General features: G+C 37.9%; 2 protein-coding genes across 2 annotated transcripts in view; one reads left to right on the top strand and one right to left on the bottom strand.

Annotated features, from left to right (window-relative positions):
* The window catches only part of LOC105450474, a 6590-nt gene extending 766 nt beyond the window's left edge, over positions 1–5824 (top strand). The window contains exons 2-7 of the mRNA XM_011690327.1: positions 703–1126; positions 1205–1830; positions 1901–2433; positions 2573–2700; positions 2779–3210; positions 5537–5824. Of these exons, the coding sequence (XP_011688629.1) occupies positions 703–1126; positions 1205–1830; positions 1901–2433; positions 2573–2700; positions 2779–3210; positions 5537–5824 (2431 nt within the window). The remainder of the gene's footprint in view (positions 1–702; positions 1127–1204; positions 1831–1900; positions 2434–2572; positions 2701–2778; positions 3211–5536) is intronic.
* A 1153-nt stretch (positions 5825–6977) lies between these two features.
* LOC105450377 overlaps positions 6978–12033 on the bottom strand; it is a 7210-nt gene continuing 2154 nt past the window's right edge. The window contains exons 2-9 of the mRNA XM_011690170.1: positions 11796–11828; positions 9306–9504; positions 9032–9160; positions 8855–8944; positions 8393–8494; positions 7909–8120; positions 7544–7703; positions 6978–7432 (exon numbers count right to left, since the gene is read on the bottom strand). Of these exons, the coding sequence (XP_011688472.1) occupies positions 7347–7432; positions 7544–7703; positions 7909–8120; positions 8393–8494; positions 8855–8944; positions 9032–9160; positions 9306–9504; positions 11796–11828 (1011 nt within the window). The 3' untranslated portion in view covers positions 6978–7346. The remainder of the gene's footprint in view (positions 7433–7543; positions 7704–7908; positions 8121–8392; positions 8495–8854; positions 8945–9031; positions 9161–9305; positions 9505–11795; positions 11829–12033) is intronic.

Raw genomic sequence — 12033 nt, forward strand, 5'->3', positions numbered from 1 at the left:
TGACAATCCATAAAACGGAAATTTAAACATAGAATCTCCGGTAACCGCAATAGTCATCAAAAATAGACGGAAAGTACGGTCCTCCAAAACTTTCCGTCTATTTATGATGACTATCTATTGCAATTACTGGAGATTCTATTTTTAAATTTCCGTTTTATCGATTATTAAAAACGTTTAATAAAGTACAGATCCTTCATATGAATTATTGTTTCCGTTAAATTTTTAAGTATTGTAATATTGAAAATGACCTGATGTAGGTCGAAACGTCTATATTTGTAATTTTGTATTTTTAATTAATCTTGAGGCATTAAATCCAGCTCTGGCTTTTAGCCCTCATTTTATTCTTATTTTGTTATTTTATTGAGCCTATAATTATTAGCTTTTCTAAAAAATACTTAACATAATTATTAATCGAGTCGCGCGGCAATCACATCGCGGCGCGGTGACTTGAAATTGCTGAAAGCCTGAAAAGCATACATGTAGCGCTATAGCGTGCAATAGAAGAGGACAACAGATCTGTCCTTTTCTACCGCTCGAGGCTGGCCGAGCGACGCGTCGTTCGTGACGTGGTGTCACGTGACGGCTCACGGCAGTGGCGTAGCCGCCGCCGCGCGTTACCAGCCTATCGTCAGAGCAGGTCCGCGACTATCGCCTCACAACCGTGACATACGGGACATCCCCAGCGTCTTTCTTGGCGCTAAGAACGCTTCAGCAGCTGGCTCACGATGAAGCGGCCCGCTTTCCGCTGGGAGCCACGACCATCAGACAGCATTTGTACGTAGACGACATCCTGGCCGGCGAGGACTCTCCGGACCGGGCCCGTGAGGTGCAGACCCAGCTCGTGGAGCTCTTGCGCGCGGGTGGCTTTGCGCTAAGCAAATGGGCTTCTAGCTGGCCGGACCTGTGTCCGCGGATGGAGCAGGAGAAGAGACTCTTGCCCCCGAGCGAGGTGGTCGGGGCATTGGGAGTCAGTTGGGACCTCCAGACGGATGCCTTGGTGCTGAAGGTGACTCCATTGGGAGGACACGCTGACACACGCACTTGGACCAAGCGAATGGCGCTATCCAATGTGGCCCGACTGTTCAACCCGTTGGGATGGGCTGCGCCGGTGCTCGTGTACGCGAAGGTATTCATCCAGGACTTGTGGCTGACCGGATGTCAATAAGATGACCCTCTGCCGCCGGAACTGTCACACTCGTGGCAGAGCTTCCGGGCCTCGCTGGGGCAGCTGAACGAGGTGCGCCTTCCTAGGTGGGTCCACTTTGGAGCAGAAAATGCGAGAGTTGAGCTGCACGGCTTCTCGGACGCCTCCGAGAGGGCGTATGCGGCAGTCGTTTACCTGCGGACCGTCGACAACCAAGAGCGGGTAGCGACGCACTTACTGGCTCGTACCAAGGTGGCCCCCGTAAAGACGCAGAGCGTACCAAGGCTGGAGTTGTGTGGAGCGGTGCTCCTGGCCAAACTCTTAGATCGTATCGTGAAGGGCCTTAACATGGAGAGCTGTCCAGTTTACGTGTGGACGGACGCGCAGGTGGTGCTTGCATGGCTCCGATCTCACGCCTCCCGGTGGAAGCCATTCGTGGCCCACCGGGTGGCGGAGATTCAAGGGCTCTTACCCGGCGACCACTGGAACTACGTCCAGACTTCCTCCAACCCTGCGGACCTTGCTACTCGTGGCATCGACTCGTCTGAACTCCTTGGCCGGACCCTCTGGTGGCATGGACCGGCCTGGCTTGGCCAAGCGGAGACTAGTTGGTCCATGAGGGAGATCTCCCCCTCTGCATCCATACCTGAGGAGGAGCGGAGGGCTGTTGCTCACACGAATCAAGTGCGAGGACGATCTGCTGACAAGGTTCTCTTTGCTCTCCCGGCTTGTGAGAGTGACAGCTTATTGTTTTAGGTTCCTGCACAACGCTCGGAAGCTGGAGCCCGCTCAGAGTGGCTTCTTGACTTCCTCCGAACAACACCGGAACCGACTGACTTGGATAAAGCAGGCTCAACAAAAGGTGTTCCCGGACGAGCTGATGGCGCTGAGGACTGGACGCTCGATCTCCGTCCGGTCACCGTTGCGCGGACTTTACCCGATGCTGGACGAGGAGGACCTTCTTCGAGTGGGAGGCAGACTCCAGGCCGCCCTACTTCCGTTCGGTGAGCGGCATCCACTGCTGCTGCCAAAGGATGGGCACCTCACCTTGTTGGTGATCCGCCAGGCTCACCACGCCACTCTCCATGGGGGACCGCAGCTTATGCGGGGCTATCTGCTGCGCCATTTCTGGATTCCAGGGGGTGCCTCTCGGATTCGCCAAGTGGCGCATCAATGCGTGCGCTGCGCCCGCTTTAAGGCGGATCTTGGCCAGCAACGCATAGGTCGACTGCTGGCGGAGAGAGTGCAGCCGGCGCGACCATTTCTTTTCTCTGGTGTGGACTACGCCGGTCCGTTGCGCATCCGGGCCTCCAAGGGGCGCGGTCACGCGACCTTTAAGGGCTATATTTGCCTTTTTGTCTGCCTTGTAACGAAGGCCGTCCACCTGAAGGCAGTCTCGGATTTATCTACTGCCGCTTTGCATTGCAGCTTTTAAGCGATTTACCAACAGGCGAGGTCGCTGCACGCTGTTGCTAAGCGACAACGGCACAAACTTCCGCGGAGCAGATGCGGAGCTGAGAGGGATGTTCCGAGCGGCCTCATCGTTCTCCAACGAGGTGGGCGCTCTTCTGGCCAATGACGGGACCACCTGGCGTTTTATCCCGCCACACGCGCCGCACTTCGGCGGCCTCTAGGAGGCGGATGTCCGCTCCGTCAAGCACCACCTACGCCGCCTCTTGGGCGACCAGGTCTTGACGTACGAGGAGCTCGCAACTCTGTTGTGCCAGATCGAGGGTTGCCTCAACTCAAGGCCCCTGGGTCCACTGAGCCAGGACTCATCCGACCTGGTAGCGCTAACTCCGGGCCACTTCTTGGTGGGGGAACCGCTGACGAACTTGCTTGAGCCGGTGACTACGGATCCACCGGCAACGCTAACCAATCGCTGGCGACTGGTCTCCAGCTTGAGGAGCCACTTTAGGCAGAGATGGGCGAAGGAATACCTTTACACGCTCCAGCAGTCGTCAAAATGGCATCGCCAACGAGCTAACCTCAAGGAGGGAGACCTTGTGCTGGTCAAAGATGAGATCTTGCCACTAGCCAAATGGGCGCTGGGGCGTATAGTCGAGGTCAATACGAGTGCAGTGCTTACCGAGTTGAGCACGGCGGGCGATCGGCCCTGATTTCATGAGACGCCGGTCCACGCGCTAACCTTAAAGAAAACGTGCGTTTTTCGTCAACCTGACGAGGTGGGCGGTATGTTCGCAACTGCGCTTACGGCCCTGGCGCAAGCGCTCGACGGGCGACATCTCTCCCGGGCCCGACACCACGCTAGGCGGATTGAGTAGCTGAGCGGGGTGCCGAGGGCGGAGGAGAGGGATGGGGGAGAAAAACCCCTCAAAAATCGCGACGTAATGATGAGGTGTCTGTCTTGCAAGAACCGTGGATCTGTGCGCTTAAACAGGTCTCACGCCTTCGCACGCGATTCCTGTTCGCGGCCTTTTCTTTTGCGAGTACGCGTAGTTATCTAGTTGTACGGCGTATGCAGCTTTACATACGCCACGCTAATATTATGTTAGTGACATTGTGATATTAAAATATACGTTAAAAATTGAGCACTTTTTGAGTTGTTTCGCGCCTGTGACCGCTATTCCGATCCTCTATTCCCGGCCATTCTGCTTACGCTGAGAGACTCCAACTCGCATTTTTGGTGCGGGCGAGCCGATAAGCGAACAGTTGTCAATTCAAATAAATCCAAATAACCGTATGGATATATAATATCCAAAATAATCCGCCTAAACCGTATATATATTTTTTAACATCTAAGTTTGTTTCAGTTACAAACACTGATTCAATAAAATCGATGTATTCCGACTAAATTCGATTCCGCTAGGAAAGACAACATTAATCTGAATTTTTAATTTAAATTTTTAATTCGAAATTTAGCGATGGCGCGTATGTAATTTTAATCTACTTTAATAATATCTAATTTTTAGTAATTGAGTTGATTATAATCCGGTGTAATTCGAAATTCATCGATTTTGAGGATATAAAATAATTTGGTTTGAATGCAATAAAAATCCAATTTTGTCTGTGATCAGTATAATAGTAATTTGTTTTAATTTTTGCAAACATTTGTATGAAACGCTATCGCTTCTCCTGATCCAGTATTTTACATTGTGTTGTACTCATTTGTATTTTACTGTCGTTATTTCGACTATCTATCATGTTATCGTATGTTAACATTTATAAAAAAAATATTTTCATCTTTTTGATAACTTTATTGATCCGATCTATCACGGATATGTATTTATTAATATCGAGTAGTCATAGACCATCACGAAGTGTCTGCAGTTTTCAATCACAGATGTCAAGCAGCGTTGACGGCAGTCGTGACTTGGATGGGTGACCGTTAGTTGAAAAAATGCGATTAAAACCGATTTAAAAAAAGTAATCCATTTTGATTAAGATTTGTGTCTTGAAATAATATGCGTGCATTGAAATGTTGTATTAATCTTTACATTTGTCATAAATTCGAGTTTGGTTTCGAAAATTTTTTCTTGTTATTGATTCGATTAATTCTATATTACATTTAGAATAATAAACTATATATGAAATTTTATTATTAGTTGAACTATATAATTAATTTTGACATTGTACGAACGCGGAGTAAGCGTGAGGTCGCGCGGAGGCAAACGCTGGCGAGATAGAGTAAGGAGAGGAAACTCGAAGAGGATCTAAAGAGACTAGAAAGCGATTTTACACGACACAGTTTAATAAAGGCACTTTTACACTATTTACAATTTCTTTGGTATATTCGCGACGGAATAAAACGGCTGAGCTAGCGGGGTAGCACGAGGTACAGCGCGGACACGTCTCTCTGAGATGAACTGCGGAAGAGTCCTGGCGCTCCCTTGCTCCTGCCATTTATTAACGCATGCCCCTCTAGAAGGCTTTCCCTTATTCCTTGGCAAACAATGAGCAATAGCACCTTATAAGGTAATAATTGTCGGAGCCTTGTAGCAGGGCATGGGTTGTCATCTCTTGCTTTTTGCAAAACATGTTTGCTCGAGCGCGCCGTTTCGCGCGGCTCGAGAGTAGGCAGCCCGCGATTGGGCGCTGGTGACGGCGGCGGACGCTGAGCGCGACCGTTGCCGCCGCGCTCGGGTTTGGCATCACGCGCGTATGCCGTGATTATGACTCATCTCGAACAGACATAATATATTCATATATCAATCAGTAAATTTTGGATCGACCAATTGCTTTTTTTGTACGAGCAATTGTCGAAGTTTGGATTGACATAGATTGCTATCACCTGATACTAATCCGTCTAAATTGAATTATATCCGATTTGAATGATTTTAATCCTTTTTGATACCGTATTTTCGGTGCAGTAATCCCGATCGATTCGGATAACTTTTTTAATAATCGGTTTTAATCGAACATTTTCGGCAGGGCTTGTTCGATTGTCAATCTCTTGCCAAGGAGAATCACGCAGGTCTTCGCCATTTAGTCGATGGAGTTCTGAAACATATGAGGGCGCTGAAAGCTATTGGTCGTCCGACTGATTGTGAGTCATGGGATGATCTCATCATACATCTGATAACCGGCAAATTAGATCATAGCACAAACAAGGAATGGAAAAACGGCATCAAAGAGGCCGACATTCCCACTTTGCAACGCTTAACGGATTTTATAGAGCACAGGTGTTATATGTTTGAGGCAGTTAACAGGAAAATCTAATCTTCATCACAATCACAAGTTAAGGTCAGTTCAGTAAAGGTCTCATCATACGTCAGCTCCAAGACATCGTGTCAAAAATGCAAAAGAGATCATCAAATCTTTGCATGCCATCAATTCTTGAAAGTGTCCCCAGAGAAGCGTCTGAAGATTATCAGGGAACATAAGTTATGTTGTAACTGCTTAAAGTTTTCATCGCACAGCGCAGGTCAGGTAATTGCAAAACATGCGGCAAACAACACAATACATTGCTGCACATTTCTAGGGACAAGCCGCAAGCCAAGGTCGCGGCTCTGTCATCTTAATCCATGAGCCAGCAGCCAAATCCACCTACAGCAAATGTTGCACGTACGACGATGTCAAATTCATCGTCACAAGTTTTTCTATCCACGGCCTTGGTAAACGCACAGGATTGCCAGGGAAATAAACAAACATGCCGTATGTTCTTAGACTCAGGATCACAATCCAACTTTGTAACGGAAGATTTAGTACGACTGGGCCTTACGGTAAAGTCAATTGACATGTCAATCGTCGGAGTCAATCATGCTTGCAGCAAGATTCAAAAAATGGTGCAGGTGCAAATGTACTTTGCATACAAAATCATTATTAATTGTTTAGTGTTAAACCAAATTACCCGCTGTACAAAAAAACATATTAGAAACTTTTCATAAACGTTATTCTGAAATATGAAATGTTTCGGAGATATGCGCAGAAACATTTTTGAAACATTGCATAAACCGTTAATGTCCGCATTCAGATACCTAGATGTGAAACATTACAGAAACATTTCTTAGGATAGTGTCCTAAATGTTTTTTTTAAATAATTCTTAAACGTTACTATGCTATGTTTTTGCAGTTTGTACAGCGCGTGGTACCGTATATAATTAAGACATTTTATCTATTTAATTTTAATCTGTTTATTGTTTCTCAATACAATATATTATATATATTATATAATATCACATTTTTATCGTAATATATAAACTTTTTAAACATGTTCGACAACAATAAAAAAAATGTCACATTTTTATCATATTTTTATCGTAATATGTAAACTTTTAAACATGTTCGACAACAATAAAAAAAAATAATTACCTTTTAAAAAAACTTAATTTTAATTGCATTTGTAAAAAAACTTAATATCTTTGGCCTTAATATTAGCTGCTTTTCATTATCACGCAAGTGAAACTGAGTCTGAAGTGATCTGAGTATTTCATGCTCAGATAATGACGTCATTGTTCAGTGAAATTAACGACAAATTACGACTTATTTTTCCTTAACCTCACTTTTAAAGTGAGTCTATTGGACTCAGTAAACCACACGATCTCGAGCTTGTGCAGATTGAAAGTAAAAACTCAGTTAAATCTCACTTGTGAGAAACTAAAAGAACGTGCATGCAACTGAGTCATGACGTCACAAGTGAGAATTATCTGAGTTTTAGTATAAATGGAAAGCACCTATAATTTTACTGTGTGGTATATTTATGCGTCATTATTCGCTGCATTAGCTCTCGCATTTTCGCGAGTTAATCGGAGATTTGTCTGAACCAAGTTTTTAAATTTTCTTCAAACTCCGCTTCTGTAACGGCAGGACAACTTTTTTTTATAGCAGCTGAAATATATAAAATATATAAAAATGTATATACTTTAGAAATGCTTTTAAATTATTTATTCAAAGAAAGTTAAATAATAATTAAGCAAATAAATATAACAATATACTTACATTTTATGCAAGTAATAATTTTTAAATCCTTTAATTTAAAATTGTTCTTTGCTCCAGTCCAAGAACATTTTGAAACAAGATTGTTAGAAAACAACTTTTGCAAAGCTCTTTTTAATGCGTCTTTTGATGTAACACCACCAATCAAAACCAACATGTTAACCTACAAAATTTTTAATAAATTATATGTTTACTCACACAAAAAAAAATACGGAAATGTCAATCAAATATCACTTTATATGTAAATAAATTAATATAAATTTGATATACGTGACAAACATATAAAATAATGTCTCAAATATTTTCTGCTGTACATAAATAATGTCAAAATTATTGAATAGTAATGAAAGGCATATTCCACCAATCACCAATTGTGATTGCGCTTCTTCTGCCACTAATATAGCTTCAAAATTATCAATGTCTTCAATTTGATTCATTGGTAATTGTGGAATCATATCAGTATTATGATTATTTATTACATGATTGCCATTTTCTACATTATGTAAGCGATTATCTAATCGTGTACATAAAATTTTTATTTCAATAACGTAACGTAGAATAGAATCAAGAGTTTGATTAGCTGTAATATAAAAATATATTATATATTAATATTTAGTATATGATCGTTTATAACTTTTTTATAAATTAATTTTGAAATTAATAAAATAATTAAAGTAGACTGTTTAATTATTCTGTATCAATATGGTAATCTTATAATGAAAATTACATACATTATAATATTTTTACATTTATGATGTATAATTTACGTAAAATGTTTCTTGTTTTTCTTAGTCATAAAAGTGTTTTCTTTCGTGCAAAAATAAAATATAAACATATAAGAATAAAACTTACTATTATTCACAGGAATAGTATTGTTCTCTGTTTCTATAACAACAGGAAGGTCATAAATATTCATGATTTGTGTATCCCCATCAACATTTTGGTCATCATTATCTGGAAAATATTTTGTCTTAAAAAATATAATTTAATAAAATAAATAAATAAATATATATATATATATATATATATGTACATACATATAACAAATTGTCTCTCTTTTACACACATGTATGTGTGTGTATGATAATTCAGTAAATGTGTGATATTTAGTAAAACATGTGGCAATACTAAATATGTGTGTGTGTGTGTGTGTGTGTGTGTGCGTGTGCGTGTGCGTGTGCGTGTGCGTGTGCGTGTGCGTGTGTGTGTGTGTAATAGTAAATACATATGTAGTAAGAAATTTTTTTCATAGAATATTTCTCACATTGAAAAACGTTTATATAATGGTAAATTGCATTAGTGTGATTATACTACCTTGTTCATCTAAAGTCTTATCAGGAATCGAATCGTTATCACTGATGCTGTTTTCTTCTTTATCTGTTTTGCTCGAATCACTACTATTATCTGTAAATACATATAATGTATATTTATTTCTATGCAATATCAAAAAAGTAATTAAAGAAACAAATATCTTTCCGAAGTAAAAATTACCATTCTCTTTTTCAAAACGATTTGGAATCATTCTTTTCCTAAGTCCACGGCCTAAATTTTCTGATTCATTATTACTACTTTTGTCTTCCATCAATCTCTTTTCTTTTCTTAGAGCATGTTCATATAAATCTGAAATATTAAGCCAATTTTACTTACTGTTTTTGTTATATTATTTATATATATTTAATATATAAAATATTTTTTTTTTATAAATACTTTTTATAGATGTACATACGTATAAGTTAATATACTATTATCAGTTATAAATACATACCATATTTGGCGAGAACAGTAACTGGATAAAGCATCCAATCATTGCGAGGTTTCTTGCATTTTAAAATAGAATTACGTGTATCTTTTTTTGGCCAATAAGTGTATTTATCATCTTTTAACCAAAAAGTTGGAATCACAGAATATGTTTCGTCTTCTTCACATTCTTCATTAAATTTGACAACGGAATATTTTAGATCTTGCTGTAGAAAATGCATTTTTTTAAATTGTCAAGAACAAACTTGAAACTTAAACTTACGGAATGTATTTTATAATAACATTTTATAATAACTATTTTATAATTACGTACGCTATTTTGAAAGATCAAAAAACTATTATAATATATGTATATATATTTATACATGTTTTACAATACACTAAAATACATATAAAAAGTATCATAAGTTATAAATTATACACAAAGAAAGAATAATACATGCTAATTACATATTACATAAATACATATATACTTTAGTATGCAATATTAATCATTTTTATGCAATATTGGAATTATTGCAAATTTATTATCATTAATTGGTAGAAGTACACACTTTGCTTTAATATCTTTAAAATCAAACGTTGATATTTCTGATGCCTCATGTATGTAAACGATTTTAATGGCTAAACTAAATGAAGGCTTTTTTACAAAATCCGATACATTTTGGAAAATTCTTCCAACTATTTTTATGTCATTATTATTATTTTTATAAATGTCTGAAATTAGCATGTAAGTTAAATTTTTCAAAAGAACACAATTATTCCTTTGACATAATGATATTGTAAGATTTTCATAAGTAAATGTCCTATAATAAGTTTTCTCATGTTCATTGCATACTAAAGTATTATTTTCTTGAAACGATGAAAAATCAGAAGTTTTTTCAATATAAATAAACTTTCTATTTTCAATTATTCTATTGTGTATTTGTTGTAACGGATATCGTGACTTTTTCATATTTCTTTTAATGTTACTCATATAATTTTCGAACTTAAACGCGCTAAAATTATCAAGTGCTCCATACAGTAACACATCATCACAAAGATGCAGGAGATTGTGAACATTAAAGTTAATATATTCTTTACCATATATCTTTTTAAAGTTTTTGACAAAATATCTAAGTAAGGATTTTGCATATCTATTGAGGCTAATACATTTTTCAGAACACAAAATTCTGATTGCAACATGCAAACATAGAAAATGTTTAAACTGTACTTTAGACAATTTCCCTTTGAGTGCTACAGGACCTGTGTACAATAAAAATTGTCTAAATTCTGTCGCTTTCCAATGTTCTATTTCTTCTAAAGATCTCGGTAAACGACAAAATTCTTGAGGAACATATTTTCTAAAAATGCTCATAGTTTTTGATACTGTTTTGATACCGTTATCACTTAATTTACAATTTTTTCCTTTTTTTCCAATGAAAAACATTAAAAGTGTTTTCATAACACCAAGATATACCAAATGCATATAGTCGAGTGGTACATTACTCACTAATCCAATGCCAATTTTTTCTAAAGGAGAATTATCTTTATGATGTTCTTGTTGCACTTGTAATTCAAAGTCTTTATCAGACCGTAAAGTAGCATCAAGTTTTGGAAAAGTCATTCTACCCCTTAAATATTTGCCTTTTTGCATACATTTGTTACAACCAAAATATCCTGTATGAGATTTTATACAAAGAACAAATGCTACAGCTGGTGCATCACAAATAATTTTTTTTAATTCAATTCTTATTAATTTATTATTTATAATAATACCATTTTTCTTTAAACACAAATATTCTTCTACGAAAGCATCCAAAAACTTTGTTACTGAACCTGGTTTTTTCATTCCATGATAAATGCCTACGATAAAAGGTTCTGTAAGTCCTATGATGTCAATTGACATTAATATAGGCCAAAATTGACTATTTGATGATTTACTTAGTGGTAAACCATCTATATTAATTGCTAACGGCAGAATGTCTAATTTCTTTTGTGGTGATACATTTTGTATTTTATGACATATACCTTTTTCAATACCAAAATGTATGTATGCACCAGGTGGCATGTCTATAATATTCTTACTAGCTAAAGGAGTTTTTAGTAATGTTCTACAATCTCCTGGAACGGGAAGATTTTCTGATTTTAATATTGACAATAACTTATTAACAGATCTATGTGATATATTATTAGAAACAACCCAATGTGCAATCTTGTCTGTTAAACTTATTTTACTTTGTGTGTTAAATACATTTTCATCAACATTAATATAGTTAGTTTCTGTTAATTTAGTGGAGTTGTTAACATTATTATAAATATGTTGTACATTAGTATAAACATCAATATAATCATTATTTACGTCATCAGATTTAGTTGAAATATTTTCAGTTATTTGGTAAGAAGTGCATTGCGTTTTATTAACATCATCATGTATATTCGCATGTGTAATATTTTGTTGTTTTTTGGTCTTATAAAATTCATTACGTACTATTCTACGTAAATGTCTCTTTGTTACCTTTGATAACTGTTTCGTTGTTCTATTATGTACCTATAAATAAAAAATACATATTATGTAAATAATATATACATAAAATATATACAATAATATATAACAATAATAGGGTAACTGTCCCTATTAGTGTGCCCTGAACCTATTAGTGTGTTTTTATATTTAAATAAGTCATAAAAATAAACTGGTACAAATAAATAAACAAAGTATTTTTTTTCTATAAAGTTAATACTTTAACTTAATA

Source organism: Wasmannia auropunctata, unplaced genomic scaffold (assembly GCF_000956235.1).
Source record: "Wasmannia auropunctata unplaced genomic scaffold, wasmannia.A_1.0 LD336061.1, whole genome shotgun sequence".
Lineage (NCBI taxonomy): Eukaryota > Metazoa > Arthropoda > Insecta > Hymenoptera > Formicidae > Wasmannia > Wasmannia auropunctata.